Source organism: Lepidochelys kempii, chromosome 9 (assembly GCF_965140265.1).
Source record: "Lepidochelys kempii isolate rLepKem1 chromosome 9, rLepKem1.hap2, whole genome shotgun sequence".
In the NCBI taxonomy this organism is placed as follows: domain Eukaryota; kingdom Metazoa; phylum Chordata; order Testudines; family Cheloniidae; genus Lepidochelys; species Lepidochelys kempii.
In genome coordinates, this window is record NC_133264.1 from 2,335,771 (window position 1) to 2,352,980 (window position 17,210).

Here is a 17,210-nt window from a genome sequence, read left to right on the forward strand (position 1 = left end):
TAAATGTCTTTTCCAAGGTCTATTACAAGACAGTGGAACCCAGGTTTCTAGATTCCATTTCTCTAGCCACTAAGACCGCAATACAGTCGTGGTTTGAGCAGTTACATTTGTCCCCTTCATTAATCATACGTTAAGACATTATGATCCCAGTCTAGGAGTAACTCTTGTCTGATTTCTAGGACACATGTGTTAATATTGAGGAAAGGACCATTCCTGAAAGGGAAAGTAACAATTACCATTTTGCCTTGAATGGAAAATCCTATCTGGTTATAGTGAAGCATTTCAAGAGTTTGCTGCCAAAAGTAAGTTTGCGAGGAAACAAAGAGCTGTTTCTTACAAAAACTTTGAATTTCAAAGGTGCTATACTGATAAACAGGTGTGAGAGTCACTCAGCTCATTCTCAACAAAGAGACCATGACCATGCAATGGCCCCCATGTTCCCCAAATTTATCCTGAATGTTCTGCTCTTAGCTGGTCTCAGTGTTCATTCTGCTGAGGATTCAAATAAGAGTGAAAATTGTGGAGTGAGCTGTATAATGGAATTACCACTTTCCTTTAGAATTTAATTAAGAACATCAACTCATTTCTTGTCGGCCACCAACACAGCCATTGACTAGTGGCCACTATCAACCTGGGCTGCATTTGAACTGTGAAAATTTGAACTCAAAAGCAAAAATCTTCACCTCCTGCTGCCCATCCCATGATACATGCAGTGACCACAGAAGTGCTCTTTTAAAATCTCTGAGCCAGATTCTCAGCTGTTGGAATTCATTGTAGTGCCATTGACTTTGATGAAGCGACACTCCAATTTACACCAGCTGAGAATTTGTCACTGTCTGTTGTGCAGTTCGAAAATCCTATTATAACATCATGGTTTCACATGAGCAGTATATAAAAATGGCCCATTTAGGGCATTTTGAATGTTCATCTGTCTCACAAGGAGATAAGAGGAAGCACAGAATTCATTTAATTGTAACAGTCTAATTAGGGAAACACACAGGCATGAATCAGCATTTCTAGAGCTGTGGTAGTAACTAATAAAACTGGTCACTAGTGCTATTGGTGAATGATAAAAGGATCACATAGACTGGCGATCCTACTTGATCCTGAAGAGTTGAGCTAAATTTAAAGGGATACTGTTCATGGAGCAGGAAAATGATCACACAGAGATGGGATCACATTGCAAACTCCTACAGGCTGATCCAAAGTCTATTAAAGTCATGGGAAAGATTCCCATTGACCTCAGTGGACTTGGTGTCATGCCCTTATTTTGGAACTGGATTTTTAACACTTCGAAGTTTGTGGGTCTTGTGACCCTGGGTTTTGGTACAGCTTTTTATGAGAAGAATCAGGTTCAGATTCCAAAAACTCCAACATGTGGGGGGAGGTTCAGAGTGGGGGGTTTGGTCCAATGCCGTCTGTAGATCAAAGAAGAAAAGTGAACGGTTTTATAAAAAGCAATAAGATGCTATTGCAGCTGATTCAATAATGAAGCAGGGCTGAATTCTCCCTTATGCTGCTAAATATCATACAAGGGACACTGGATTCCTAACAGCGCTAAAAATATTTGGGTTTTTTTTTTCAATCTAGTACCTCAACGTTCTTCTCTCTACAGATACTAGTGAATGGGACTGTTTTTGCTAGAATGTCTCCTGGGCAGAAATCCAGCCTCGTTGAAGAATTTCAAAAACTGAAGTAGGCTCAGTAGAACGTTTTGTAACCATAATTACAACAGATAGTGCCACACAGAGAAGTAAAGCACAGCGTATCTTTACGTTTGATTACGAACTCAGCTTTCTCCCCCTCCCTTTCTCCAGGCTTAAAACCTCTATGTACCCTCTGAGCTCACAGTGTATGGTCCCCTTCCACCCAAATTCACACCTAATCTATCTATACACAACTGTAGTGACTTTAGCCTTAGACCAATATTAGCCACTACACTCTACAGTATAATATATAAAAGGCACCACTACGCACGAGTGGCAGGATGAAATAAAAGTCCATGGGTCAGATTCTAATTTCAGTTACCACAGCGTAGCTCCAACTGAGCTGAGTGGAGTTACCCCAGGCTGCGAAAAGCAGGTCAGAATCTGGCACATGATACTGGACTGAAACTGGCTCATTCAGGCATTAATGTTGAAATTAATGTTTCCCATGGCCAGATGTCACACTGTTTGTAAACACTGTCTGCAATGCAGAAGCAAGAGAAATACTTTTTGTAACTTTTTTAAGGTAAAATGATTGCTTCTGATGCAATGACCACTCTGGAGGTTGAAAACCCTGCTTATACACTGTTGAGGTAGTGCAGAGCAGGGACAAAGACAGCGTAGGTTTCCCCATGCTGAACACTGCAGCCTCCTTTGTTACTCAGTAATGGGTCACACGACTGAACTCTCAAAACCACTTTCTAGCATGTTGTATAGATATTAGTGCAGAGGTTCCCAAACCTGTCTGTGAAGAATTGGCTGGTCACATGGTGATGGGTCTGCCTCTTTCCAGCCACACTCAATGATAAAACTATGGTATAGTGTAACTGGACTTTCAGAAAGCCTTTGACAAAGTCCCTCAGCAAAGGCTCTTAAGCAAACTAAGCAGTCATGGGATAAGAGGGAAGGTCCTCTCATGGAGCAGTAACCAGCTAAAACATAGGAACCAAAGGGTCGGAACAAATGGTCAGTTTGGAGATAGGCAAATACGGGGCCCCCCAAGGAGCTGTACTGAGATCTGTGCTGTTTGACATATGCATAAACGATCTGGGAAAGTTAAAATGTAGGCAAGTTAAAAACAAAACACAAAATTGGAGTAAGTACCATATGAAAACAGCCACCTCTAACCCGACCAACACACTCTCCTGCAGTAGGGCAGTAGGTGAAGTGTAGTCAGTCACCTCTTCGTTCTGATGTGACATATTTGAAGATCCTAAATGAGTGTATGAGAGAGTATGTTAAATGATAAAACAAAGTTCACCTATTAATTTTTTTCTTTGTCCCTCTCAGTTACTATGTGGGTATGTGCGGAGATGGAGCCAATGATTGCGGGGTACGTAGAAACAAAAATCCCTCATTCTCCTGAAACGGTGTCCTTCCTTTTGTCTTTCTGCCAAGTGCCATGAAAAGAGTAGCTTAATCTACTGCCATGAAACATTCTAACAGCACTGTCCAAATGAGGTTGTCAGAACATACAATATATCCTTCAATGTGTCCCTTTTAGAAACATTCTTTTATGGAATTCTTCATGTAAATGTAAATCCAACTAGAGTTATTCAGTATGATGAAAAACATTGGATAGGAATGCTCCTTTCTTATATTTTTACAGTGTAATCTTCTGGGATGCATGGTGGAATAGCCTAGTCATTAACTATAAATAGGGCCCTATCAAATTCATGGTCCATTTTGGTCAATTTCACGATCACAGAATTTTAAAAATTGTAAATTTCATGGTTTCAGATAAATATGAAATGTCACAGTATTGTAACGGTGGGAATCCCGACCCAAAACGGGGTCCTGGGGGGGATCGCAAGGCTCTTGTAGGGGGATCACAGTGTTGCCACCCTTACTTCTGTGCTGCTGCCTTCAGAGCTTGGCAGCCGGAGGGCGGCTGCTGGCCAGGCACCCAGCCCTGAAGGCAGCACCCCGCCAGCAGCCATGCAGAGGTAAGGGTGGCAACACCGTACCGTGCCACCCGCATTTCTGCGCTGCTGCTGGCAGCCGCACTGCCTTCAGAGCTGGACTTCCGGCGGATAGCCTCAGGGCTTCCTGCAGCTGAGGGAGGTTCCTGGAGTGGCATCCGGAGCGGCCCCTGCGGAGGAAAGGGAAGTCCTGGCCCTCTGCAGCCCGTCCAAGACTAGCAGCTGTAGCCCAGCATGCAGTAGGAGCCCCTGGCTGGGGTGCCCCCAGCCCTGACCCTCCCCAGCTCCAGGCCCAGCGCTTGGGAGTTAAAGGGGCCTTCGGCTGGCTGTGTGTGTATGGGGGGTGTGTGACCACAGCACCACCCTGACCACGGGGCCCTGGGTGGTCACCCGCTCACCCACCTGTAAGGCCAGCCCTGCCCCAGTCCAAAGTGACGACCCCCCACAAACCAGGCCACCCTCACTTCTGCGCTGCTGCTGGCGGGGGTACTATCTTCGGCGCTGGGCTCCCCGCCAGCAGCCGCTATTCCCCAGTCACCCAACTCTGTGAAATCTGATCTCCCTTGCATTAGCCAGATTTCACCGGGGAGATCAGATTTCACAGCCCAGGACGTGTTTTTCACAGCCGTGAATTTGGTAGGGCTCTAACTATGAAATATGTTAACTGGCTTTACACAGCTTGGCTCACAAATCACTCACATATTCTAAGGGTACTGAACAGGAAGTCTGAAGGTATTAATAAATTCAAGGGAGTTCACAGACATTAAAAAAAAATGAGTAGGGGACGGGAGGGGTTGATCTAAGAGAAAAGATTAGATATAACACCTTGGCCAAGAGGCTACTTAAGCCAGATCTACACTACAGATCTGTGTCACTATAACTATGTCACTCAGAGGTCTGAAAAATCCACACCCCTGAGTGACGTAGTTATATTGACCTAACCCCCCGAACAGACGGGGCTATGTCAACGGGAGAGCTACCGCCTCTCAGGGAGGTGGAGTAACTATGCCAACGGAAGCAGCTCTCCTGTTGGCATAGAATCATAGAACTGGAAGGGGCCTCGAGAGTCCCCTGCACTCAAGGCAGGACTAAGTATTATCGAGACCATCCCTGACAGGTGTAGCGTAGCATAGTAGCGGCTTCACCCCTGCAGCTGCGCCACTCCAGCACTGTATGTGAAGACAAGCCCTAAGAAGGGAGGTAACAGCCTACAGATTTTGGAAGGGTGTAAACAAAGCAGGCAAGGAATTAGGGTTCAAACGGATACAAATAGGAATCATGGGATGAAAAGAAGGAAGGGAAGGAAAAACCTCCTGACAATGAGGTTACACTAGACTTTGGAATAGAGGCTGATCAGTTGGTCAGGACATTTGGAACAAGATTGGACAAAACACCAGAAAACATACAGGACATACTGTGAGGAGCAAGTTCACGTGCGCAGGGTGATGGACTCTGTAGTAATGCCTTGTCCTGCTCATACACTGGTGTATTTCAGGCTTTGAAAATGGCCCACGCAGGGATATCATTGTCAGAGCAGGAGGCGTCGGTGGCTTCGCCTTTCACCTCGCAAACCCCCAACGTAGAGTGTGTGCCCAAGCTGATCAGGTAAAGCAATCTCACCATGGGCTTTCTGCTCTAGTATGTTATTTACACACTGCTATTTCAAAGCACTGCGTCAGGATTGTTCCCTATGCAACTTCTGTTATCTGTAGTCACACAACAGTCACCACCTACCCTGAAACCTTTAGTGCAAAATCAGGAGTACACTCACATATAAATATCCAAAATGGGTCCTGAAAAAACAAAGTAAATTTCCTCGTAACACCGGGAACTAAAATTCAAACAAACTGAGCTGCTTTTCTTAGGCAGAGTCCTATAGCTCTTAAAATTGCTTGTTCTATAGTCACCATAGAATTTTTTTCCTAACAGGGAAGGTCGTGCTGCTTTGGTTGCTTCTTTTGCTGTGTTTAAGTACCTGACCCTGTACGGCCTGACTCAGTTTATTGGCACTGCTCTGCTTTACTGGGTATGTGTCTAAAACCAATCTCTCATCAATGAGCTGTGTGTTTCTCCAGATTGTAATCCTAATTAACAGCCCATAGCTAGGAAGAAAAATTCTGCATTGCTCCAAAGGATTGTCAAGGTGTTACGAGCTGGGTAACAAATAGTGGAACTCAGTCACATTTACTGTTAGGGGGCAACAGAATGAGTCCTGTGAAAATGGGCCGGTTCCCCCAGAAGAAAGGGAAAACACCAGAGTAGTTAGGAGTACTCACCAGCTGGAAGAGAAGGAGACACAGCAAGCAGGACCGGTAACAAAATGGCTCCTTTAGGGGTACAGCTGCCTCGCTTTCCAAATTTAAAGGGCCAGTCTCCACAAAGGAATGCTGGGGAAAGCTCTTATGTGAGAAAAGATGAGGAAGATGCTGTAGGAGGAAGGGGTTTCTTCTGTGTGTCATTGCTTGAGCACAAGACTATTATTATTATTGTGTAGGAGAAATACTGAAATCCTTGTGCAAGTTCTACTCCTGCTGAATTATGCATGTGCTTCCTTTTGCACAGGTACCATAGTGTGAAGGAGCTCAGTGGGGCCCCTCACGTATGTAAAGTGAAGCACACGAATGTTTGCAGAGTTGGTAAACACAGTAACATCAGACGCTGGTGATGTCACAGGAAGAGCAGACAAGCACAGCCGGCAAAGATCATTCATGTACAAGCACAGAAACGGCAGGAGATTGCTGTTGTAGTATTTAAATCTGTGCATAGCTAGTGTATTGCTATTTAAAAAAATCAGCTCTGCAGGACTTATTGATTAAATAAAATAACTAATCTGTTTTCATATCAGAATAGCTGAAACCAGGTACTAAGTCTTAACCCTATATGCACGGCCACCAACTTTGGTTTAACAGCTTCGTCTGCGTTCCCCTCACATTGGACAATGGCAGGCCTGGCAGCACGGCCACTCCCACTGAAGTTACTGCCAATTGTATGTGCTTTGGGCAGGGCTGAAATTGGCCCCGTCATTTGTGTCAGTTCATGGAACCCTGTACAGGGTCAGCTCCTTAGCTGGTGTACACTGGCACTGACTTCAGTGGGGCTGTGCTGTGGAGCTGGTCCATCAGACTGACTGGGCTGGGCCTTTCGACTTGAGAGTACCGGGAGTGGCATTATGTAGCTCTGAAGTCATATTAAATATTATGCTTTCGTAGAGACAGGACAAAGATAAACTGGTCTGGGCTGATACTCAACTGGTGGGTACCATGGAAATGTGTATCACAATGAAATAACCTGCTATCCTGGGAACCTTGGATGGGCTTTTTTTCTTTCTTTCTTTCTTTCAGCAACTACAGATCTTTGGGAGCTACCAGTACCTTATGCAAGATGTTGTCATCACCCTTCTGGTTTGCTTAACAAGTAAGCAGCTCAGCACAGGGTGTGCTTAAGTCTTTGTGTGTGTAAACAATCGACTTCGCTTTCTTTTAGAAATCTAAAAAGCGAGCCACATGCTGCTGATGCTTACACCATAACCACTGACTTCAGTGGGGCTACCTGGGTGGAACTGAGAGCAGGGTTTTGCCCAGAACCTTTTGGCCCAGAACCCACAACCACAGTTCTCCTGTCCAGAGCATTCAGCATTCAGACACCTACGGCAGCTGGAAGAGGAAGGGTGGGCTGATGATTAAGACACTAGGCTGGAACTCTGATGAGCTGGGGTCAAGTCCTAGCTCTGCCATAGCCTCCCTGTGTGACCTTGAGTAAATCAATCTGTACCTCAGTGCCCTATCTGTTAGTGGAGACAATAATGCACCATTTCGCCTACTGTTTGCATACCTTGCCTATTAGATCATAAGCTCTTTGTGCAGGGGCTGGCTCTTATTGTGTATCCATCACATAGCACTGCAGGGCCTGATCTTGGCTGAGGCCACTGGGCGCTACGGGAAAACAAGTAATTCATAATCATACAGGCTGAGGCTGTCAGACCAGGCCCATGGAAACACAGTGCAGGACCTATAGAGACCCTTTGAGAGGGCAACAACCCATAGCACCAAGGTGTGATGTTTTCTGTGGCAATGTTCAGACTCCGGTGCTAATTTTGAATGACAATGGGCCAAGGGCCAATAGGACTAAACCCACTGGCTCCCAGCAGGTACTTAAGCAGCAGTGTCAGAGGGCCAGGACATGGGAGTGAGCAGGTGACGGTGGAGTAACATGCATTGCTTTGCTGTTCAGTGGGGTGCAGTTTTTCTGTTGAAGGGCTGGAGGGCAGGATGTAGCCACAGAAGCAGTCATGGCAGGGCGAATAAGGCCACAGCTTTCCCATTTATACTGGACAAACCTTGCAGTCTTCACACGTGGGCAAGTCAGTGTGCCGTACATGCAGAGGGCTTTCGCCTCAGGCTCGGACTGGTCATGCACCCAACCCAGCAGTGGAGTAGCCAGGGCTGCATTGTCTCTGAGAGGAAATGTGTGTTCTCTTTTTCAGTGAGTTTGACCCAGGCCTACCCGAAGCTGGCCCCTTACAGACCTCCAGGGCAGCTCATCTCTCCTCCTTTGCTGCTCTCAGTCATTCTCCATACGGGCATTACTACAGTCATGTTGGTCTGTGGCTTCCTTTTTGTGAAGCAGCAGCCTTGGTACTCAGAGATGGCCAACCACAGGTAACTCCTCTGCTTCCCATTTCTAATCCCAGTCTTGCAAAATCCTGCTGCCAGCCGAGACAGCATGCTGAAATACAAGACAGTACTGCAGCATCTGGGGGCACTGGGCACTCACCAGGACTTCTCCATCCTTCAGCTAGTCACACTCCACATCCCATGCACACTGTAGAGTCGGCTGTGGAGTGGCTGCCTGCGGCCTGGCATGGGGAACAGGTCCAGAAGCCACTTTCTTCCTCTCATCTATTCATCTCCTTTCTTCTATGAACTTGTTCCTTTCTGCAGCATGCAGCAGAATGGAGTGTCTAGCCCAAAGTGAGAATATTGCTATTAGCCTTATGCACATAGTCAACAGTGAATAGCCAGGACCGTGAAGCAAGCTGGTGCTAATGCAAGAAAAAAAGATAAACGGACCCAAACCTCAGTTTCATGTTGTCAACAAACAAATCCACTTCTTGCTCTCTGCTTCCCTCCATGCTGCCCTCTCCTGGTATCCTGTTGTGAGATGGCTTCTCCTGGGAGCATAAGACAACCTTGGGTTTGATTCTCCCTTCTCTTTCATTAGTGTAATTTGATTAACTTTAGAGGGGAGACTGTTGTAACGGAGTGGGGAATCAGGCTCCTTCTCTGTGTGTTATTTAGTTTAAAATCTCTCTCCAAATCCAGGAGCCCTTTATATCCTGTCATCATGGAGAAATGCACATTCAGGGCAGAAAATATGGCAAGGGTTTGCAGTGGGAACTTTCCCGGATTAACAGGGCTATGACTGGGCCCCTTTATTGCCGATGATGTTCTGTACTTTAATGGTTGAACACTTGCCAATGAATGTGGAGGCTGCTAGGATGCCAGTTACCATCGCTGCCCCCAGAGCACAGGCGTTAACCAGGTGGAGCAGGGAGGTTAGGCCTTTTTGAAACAGAATTAAACATAGCTTTTATTCTGGTGTGTGACACCAGGACATTACAGTGATGGGCACAGTAGAAACACAGAGTGGATAAATTATGATAGAGAAAGCTGCTTTATTCTAGCCAGCCACAGCTTAGCAAGTGCCTCATAAATACTGAGGAGTCCTTGTGGCACCTTAGAGACTAACAAATTTATTTTTATAACGAACAAGGACTCCTCGTTGTTTTTGCTGATACAGACTAACATGGCTACCTCTCTGAAACCTGTCCTCATAAATACTGGTGATTCTTTGCAGAGAGTGCCCTCCAGCAAACCACTCCCTGTCTTCTGTCAGCACCATTCTAAATAGGAATGGAACTGCAAATGCCACAGATGTCCCCAGCAGTGTTCTAAGCTACGAAGACACCACTCTATGGCCACTAACTTCAATCAACTGCATAATTCTAGCATTTGTCTTTTCCAAGGGAAAGCCATTCAGGAAACCCATCTATACTAACTGTAAGTATAACTGCATTAATATGTGCTTTCCAGATATTTACTCAACATGGACAAATAGTTTGCTAAGAGTAATGCTTTGATTTACCTCCACCTTTTGTGATTTATCTGGACTTGAACCCATGACCAGCATAGCAAGCTGTTATTGATGGAAGACAGCTCCCATTTCACCAGCTGGAGGCCAGACTCAGCCAAAGCCCCAAGTATAGGCTTTTTCCCCAAGGTTAATTTTTATACCAGCATGACCCAAGAGAGGTGAACTGGCCATATTTGGGAAGTGGGCATTTAGAGAGCGACACAGCAATTAATGGCAGAACTGTTTGTTAAAATTTGAAGACAGATAACAAAAAGGGGGAGATTTATTTGCTGAAATTCCATAAACAAGATCTCCTTGTGATCTTTAAGGTACCCAGCTCTGTCCGGCATACGTTCTGTGGGACAGGAGCAAAAAAGTCTGTGATAAAGGCACAAAATTCGATCACTTTCATTTGAGTTCTGCAGAGTGATTGAACGACCCCCTAGTAGCTCTTGATTAACAGATAGCTCCTTTCTGTCTGCAGCTGTGTGCTTAGAGAAGCAAGAGGAAAGCTTTGCTCAGCCACAGGAGGGTTAATTCCAGTGTGTACTTTAGACTGGAGTAGGCCCCAAGGTGTTCTGTAGAGCAGCAGTCGGCGGGTAGCTGCCAGATTTCAAGTTCCCAAGCCGAGTCTGGTGAAGAGTCTTCTTCTATGCTGACAAACAGGCACAAATGCTCTTAATGGGAGCTGCCTTTTGGCAAATGTTACAGTGCTCCTGCAAGGTGCTGCTGACATCCAGCTTCCTCACCTCTCCTACGTGCTTCACCCTGCTCTGGAGGGTGTCACAGAGCAGTTTGCTCGCCATGGCCCATTCAGCCTCGGCTGCTTTACCAAGGCAATGACCAAGGCTGCCTCTTGGTGTCAGCTGTGACAGCATTTTTTGTGATGTGGATACCTGGCCACATGGAATTGCTCTGCAACCAGCAGCTCCTTGCACTTGAGTAGGCAGAATGGCAACAGCTTTCATACATAGAGGGTATGGGCAAGATACATATTAGCAACCTGGAAGCGTAAGGCTCTGTGTCTGATTAGCAAGTCCCTGAGCCATCCGGCCCTTACTTCAGGGAATACTTTCACCCAGGTAACACAACACCACTGAGGATCATGTGCTCCCATAGTCCATGTGTGGAGTTCACCCTCTTCTCACTGGTTATGCATATGGATCAGAGAATACATCGGGAATAAGACCACCTGTCATTTGAGACCATGTTATCCTGGTGAGAAGCTTGTGTCTCCACAGGGTGGCTTTTAGTTTACACTGGTTGAATTAGTTAAAGCCTGCATTTGGCAAATCGCCCAGGCAGTAACACCAATGTGCAGTTTTACTGACAGAATGGTGTGGAGTCTCATTCTTGTTTCAGTTCTGCAGCTCCCTTTGTTTGTTGGTAGAATTGGGAAGTTTTGCTAAACAAGGAGATATGCTGCATAGCAATTCTGCAACACGTCACAGGAGCTGCCAGCCCTTTATAAATAATAACCCAGTCCAGTAGCAGGGGTTTTTCTGGTTACCAAAACACTTCACAGTGCCACAACGCTCTTGTTCCCCCAGACATATTTTCAGTCCTGCTGCTCATCCAGCTTGGAATTTGCCTTTTCCTCCTCTTTGTTGATATCAGTGCTGTATACAAGGGAATGCTGGTAAGTGGAACTGAAGTTGCGTGTCCTTTTCACCCTCTCTGCATTTTGATCAATTATAGAATCACAGAAATGTAGGGCTGGATGGGACCCCTTCTCTGACGCAGGACCATGTAAATCTAGACCAGCCCTGACAGGTGTTTGCCCAACCTGTTGTTAATAACCTCCAGTGAAGGGGATTTCACAACCTCCCTTGGAAGCCTAGTCCAGAGTTTCACTGCCCTTAGAGTTAGAAAGCTTTTGCTAATATTGAGCCTAAATCTCCCCTGCTGCAGATTAAGCCAATTGTTTCTTCTCCCACCTTCAGTGGACATGGAGAACAATTGATCACCGTCCTTTATAACAGCCCCTAAGATATCTGAAGACTCATCAGGTCCCCCTCCCAGTCTGCTTTTCTCAAGACTAACCATGCCCCATTTTTTAATCTTTCCTCATAGGTCCGGTTTTCTAAAACTTTTTATCATTTTTCTTGCTCTCTTCTGGACTCTCTCCAATTTATCCACATCCTACCTAAAGTGCCGTGTCCAGAACTGGACACAATACTCCAGCTGAGGCCTCACCAGTGACTAGTGGAGCGGGACAATTGCCTTCCGTGTGTTACATATGATAGTCCTATTAAAACCCCCCCGAATATTAGCCTTTTTGCAACTGCATTACCTGGTCGGCTCATATTCTGTTTGTGACCCACCAGAACATCCAGAACCTTTTCAGCAGTACTGTCCCTTAGCCAGTTATTCCCCGTGCTGTAGTTTTGTATTTTATTTTTCCTTCCTGAGCACAGTACTTTGCACTTGACTTTATTGAATTTCATCTTGTTGAATTCAGACCATTTCTCCAGTTTGTGAAGGTCATCTTGAATTCTAATCCTGTCCTCCAAAGTACTTGCAACCCCTCCTTCTACAAATTTTATAAGCACTCTCTCACTCCACTGTTCAAGTTATTAATGAAAATATTGAATAGTTCCAGACCCAGAATTGAGCCTGGCAGGACTCCACTACCTACACCCTCCCAGTGTGACAGCAAACCAGTGATAACTACTCTTGGAGCAGAGTCCTTCAGCCAGTTGTGCACCCACCTTTGCACAAGCAATGCAGAGTGTGATCCATGAATCTGATGGTATTACAGATTTATTGACAGATTTGCCCATGCTCCTGCTCTGATAGAAAAACTCCACATTGTTAAATGGACATTTTGTCCATGGAGTGACTGCAGGGCAGGGCTCCGATTGGTGTACTCACAACCAGGTAGCAAAATGATAGAAACCACCAGGCCTGTATTCTACATGGGATATTCCTGGGCAGGGAGTCCTAACTACTCCCCTGCCAGCACCCATCCTTCAGGTGTGATGCTACCATTGGCTAACTTTCCTCCGTGTCTATATAGCAGAAACTTCTGTGGAAAGGTATCCGTGTTTAATGCACTCATCCTTAGAATACAGGTGCATGGTGCAGAGAGCTGCTTTCTGCCTTATCCCCAAACAAGGACAGCCTGAACATTGGGGAGGAACTTCCCCCAATCTCACTGGAAAGGCATGCCATAGCGGGAGGGAGTACTGGGTATGCCACTGGTCCTGACAACTCCTTTCCAAGCACAGACGAGGAGGAGAATGGAGCCTTTTTTACACAGTTAGTGGGCACTTCATCCTTCCTTTTCCCCCCCACCCCACCCCACCCCATGATCTTAAATAGGGTTTCATTAATGTTCAGTGCTGAAGCAATTACTGCCTTGTCTGTCACTAAACCCATTTCAAGCAGCTGCTTCAGATACATTTAGGTCATTTGCACCCTAGGAAAGCAAAAGAAGAGGATCCGTGTTTTAACATGACTTAATCCGTTCAGGGATCTCTGAGAAGATAAGATGGCACTAAGATTTCTTTAACTTTAGTGCTGATCCATGTAAAAATAAAACTAGTTGGTCTTATAGACTGTTAGAAATCCATGAGAATCTTAAAACCACATTCAAAATCAAATGACTTGCATTTCTTTTCCAACAGCTTCTCTGCACTCCAACGATCTGGAGGGTTTACATCTTAATCATGCTGTTTGTCACATTTTGTGTATCGGTCTTTGTGGAGGTGAGTGTTTTAGTTTACCCATTTTCCTGAGGACCATGAAGTCTAGCGGAAGTGCTGAGTTCTTCCTGTTCAAATACGACAGGGGGGATAGCTGGCATGGTGGAGGTACTGCTGAAGAGGATCCGGGGGGTCCAGTGGAACACAGAATGAACGTGTGCCCACAATGTGATGCAGCTGCAGAAAGGGCTAATATCACTCTGGGGTGTAGAAATAGGAGCACAGGCGCCGACTCCGTGGGTGCTCTGGGGCTGGAGCACCCAAGGGGAAAAAATAATGGTGGATGCTGGGCAGCCACTGGCCAATCAGCTGTTCGGCAGCAGGCGGGAGGCGCTGGGGGGAGGGGGCAGAAAGAGGCGGAATGAGAGTGGAGTGTGCTCAGGAGAGGGGGCAGAGCAGGGGCAGGGCTTCAGGGGAGGGAAGAGGCGGAGCGAGGGTGGGGCCTTGGGGAAGGGGCGGAGTGGGGGCGGGGCCTCGGGGGTGGAGCACCCACCCCGAAAGAAGAAAGTCGGCACCTCTGAAGAGGAGCGGTGTATGTATGACATAGAAGGCAATTATCCTGCTCTGCTCAGCACTGGTGAGGCCGCAGCTGGAGTCCTGTGTGCAGTTCTGGGCACCACACCTTACAAAAGATGTGGACAAACTGGAGTGAGTCCAGAGAAGAGCAACTGTCAGGCTCTGAATTCTAGGCAGTCAGGCCTGGCGGTTGGAGCGGCGGTCTAGAACAGCAGTAAGGGCCAAAGCTGGACTGAGAGTCAAGAGAGGCTGAGAGCAGCAGTACCTGGGGATGCTGGTACCTGGGGATGCACCGTGGGTCAGAACTAGGCTCAGAGTCCATAGACAAGCCAAATCAGGATTGTAGTCACAATCTGGAAGCAGACCGAAGGTCAGAGCTGGGTTGGAGTCAGTCCAAGGGCCTGGGTGTCAGGAACTGGTCAGGAACAGGGCTGGAGCAAGGTCAGAATAGGGCATAGACAAGACTGAAGAGGGCTGGAACAAGGCTCGAACAAGGGTGGGGCAGGAACAGGGTCAGGATCTAGGGCGGGCTATAAGCACAGGGTTCTGTAAAACCCCGAGGCAGCAGGAGGGTTCGTAGCCGAGTAATGCTGCTGTTGCACAGACTAACTTGTGGCTCTGGCGGTGAGAGTGAAATACATGTGCCCGGGGTTATCTGATCCAGGCCCTGCCCCAGGATAGACTGCTGCAGCACACCTGAGAGATGAGACACTGCAGGTTCTGCTGGAGGGGTGAGTCATTGTAGTACTGAGCATCTGGGGTGGGGAATGGGTGGGCAGAAGCCTGCCCACATCTAAACGACCCCCCAGCCAAAGGGGAGGAGCTACTGGACCCAGAGCTCAAATAATTCCAGGGACAACATATGTCCCCCGGGACGGGAGTCAGGATCACAGAGTCAAAAGCAGGGATCCAGAGGGGCACACTGAGCAGAGACCCCTGAACACCGTCCACTGCTCCTCAAAGGCGTCCAGGGAGCCAGTGGACGTGGCCCAGAGGAACTCTGCCCAGAGACGTGACCTAAGGGAGGATCAGAAATAGGCCCCACAGTCACAGAACACCTCCCTGTCCAGCTTCCTCCTCCTGGTATGGGGGACAGCTGCCTTGACCAGCAGCAAGAGAAGGTTGATGAGGAGGTCTCATGACTTCGTGGGGCCATAGATGGGGTTTCAGAAGTGCCGCCAGAACCTGAGGAGGAGATTCTGGAGGAGCTGGAAAAGGGGCTGCAACTTGGCACACTCGAGGTAGATATGCGCCAGGGTCTCCCTCTTGCCGCAGAAGTGTCAGGTGTTGGATAGCAGGGTGAACTGCACCAGGTACACATCTGTGCTCCCGGCTCCTTGAATGAGCTAGATGAGTCATTCTAGCTAAGTGAGCAGCCCCGGTCTGGCTGTGGGTTTGCCTCACAGCAACAAAATGATAAAAGGTTTAGAAAACATGGCCTCTGAGGACAAGTTCAAGAAACCGGGCATGTTTGTTCCTGAGAAAAACACCCTGAGAGGGGGACCTGCTGACAGTCTTCAAATATGTGAAGGTCTGTTCTAAAGAGAATGGTGATCAATTGCTCTCCATGTCCACTGAAGGTAGGACAAGCAGTAACAGCTTAGTCTGCAGCCAGGGAGATTTAAGTTAAGTATTATGAAACTCTTTCTAACTCTCAGGGGAGTTCAGCTCTGGGACAGGCTTCTGAGGGAGGTCGTGGAATCCCCGTCATAGGAGGTGCTTAAGAACTGGCTGGACAAACCCCTGTCAGGGATGGTCCAGGTTTACTTGGTCCTGCCACAGTGCAGGGGGCTGGGCTCGATGACCTCTTGAGGTCCCTTCCAGCCCAACATTTTCTATGATTCTTCTTTCCCTTTCAGCTGCAACATTATCTTCCTTTAAAACTACGTACCCTAAACACGTCTAATGCAAGTAACCTGATAAATAAACCAAACCCTATTTCTGCACACCTTGGTGTGCGGACTACACTGCTCCTTCTCACTTGTATTCCCTTTGGAAGCATGAGACTGAACCTATCTGGAAGCCTGGAAGAGTTTGGGGTGCACATGAGTGTGGGATCAGGCCCTGGCTAGGCAATATTCCTGTGTGTGAGGGCAGAATTTTACCCACGCTGCTTTAGTAGTAGGGGAATGGCAGGTGTAGGCTTCCTCCACTCACTTCAGAGCTTTAAGGGGAGCCAGTATTAGCAGCTCTATTTCACTTCACAGGATGTCGTCCTGCAAAACAGACATCTCTGGCTGCTGATTAAGAAATGCTTTCGATTCCGGTCTCACAGCCAGTATCGGAAGTGGCAGAGGAAGCTGGAGAAGGATCCAAAGTGGCCTCCTTTGAAGAGAAAAGACTTTGCAGAAAACAGCAAGAATGAAATCTACATCAACCCAATCTATGAACATGACAAAGAGAACTAGAAGCCAAAGATGACAACTTTTCCTTGTTTATATTGAACCTAGAATATTTTCAGTTTCATTGGTAAAAGATTCAGGGGGGTTTGTGTAAACACACAAACCCAAAGTCATTGGAGAGATGCAGGCAGTGTCTCTTACAGCTGTACCCTTGACAGGAATTATTTTATGGCGAATTACCATTTTCTATGAAGCTTTATTGACTGTTTGAGCACTTTTTCTGTCCAATTACAAATATGCTGAAGAAGATTAGAGTTTTGCAAACTCCCTGTAAAACAATGAGCATCTGATTCTCCGCTGTTGCTGCCAGGCTAGTCAATGTACTCTACTAAGACTCTTGTGTAAGCTGCCAAACTACAATTACAAAAAAAATAGAGTTGATTTTTCCTGGGGTTTTGCTTTCAAAGTTCTTTGGGAGAATTTCAAGCTGCAGTTTTTGGGGTCATGTTTCTTTGATCCCTGCATAGCACTTCATGAATTTGGGTGGTGTATTGGGACTGCATGACTTTTCTGGGCATGGGGAAAGACGTGTATGTAAATTTGCAAAATCCAGCCCAATATGGAAACCTAAAGACCAAATGGCAAAGATGTGTTGTTCAGAGAGAAAATTTCTTCCCTACCTGAAGGAGCTAAAGATGCGACAGGTGACGTACGTAATCCCCACAAAGCCTGATGTTATCCCCACCCAGACCCCCACATCATCCCCATCCAGAGCTGCATCCTCCAGTTCTTGCACAGGTACTGGCTGCAGAAATGGGACCAATGAGGAGTAGCCTACCGTAATGCAGCGGATGAAGGCCTAAAACACTGAAAATTTTCCTCTAG

General features: G+C 46.8%; 1 protein-coding gene across 1 annotated transcript in view; it reads left to right on the plus strand.

The window, feature by feature from the left end:
* Nucleotides 1-16,391, plus strand: part of LOC140916840 (probable cation-transporting ATPase 13A5) — a 49,390-nt gene extending 32,999 nt beyond the window's left edge. The window contains exons 20-30 of the mRNA XM_073358726.1: nucleotides 180-302; nucleotides 1,616-1,695; nucleotides 2,997-3,039; nucleotides 5,124-5,233; nucleotides 5,558-5,654; nucleotides 6,970-7,042; nucleotides 8,112-8,286; nucleotides 9,485-9,687; nucleotides 11,311-11,399; nucleotides 13,390-13,470; nucleotides 16,191-16,391. Of these exons, the coding sequence (XP_073214827.1) occupies nucleotides 180-302; nucleotides 1,616-1,695; nucleotides 2,997-3,039; nucleotides 5,124-5,233; nucleotides 5,558-5,654; nucleotides 6,970-7,042; nucleotides 8,112-8,286; nucleotides 9,485-9,687; nucleotides 11,311-11,399; nucleotides 13,390-13,470; nucleotides 16,191-16,391 (1,275 nt within the window). The remainder of the gene's footprint in view (nucleotides 1-179; nucleotides 303-1,615; nucleotides 1,696-2,996; nucleotides 3,040-5,123; nucleotides 5,234-5,557; nucleotides 5,655-6,969; nucleotides 7,043-8,111; nucleotides 8,287-9,484; nucleotides 9,688-11,310; nucleotides 11,400-13,389; nucleotides 13,471-16,190) is intronic.
* The last annotated feature ends 819 nt before the right edge of the window (nucleotides 16,392-17,210 follow it).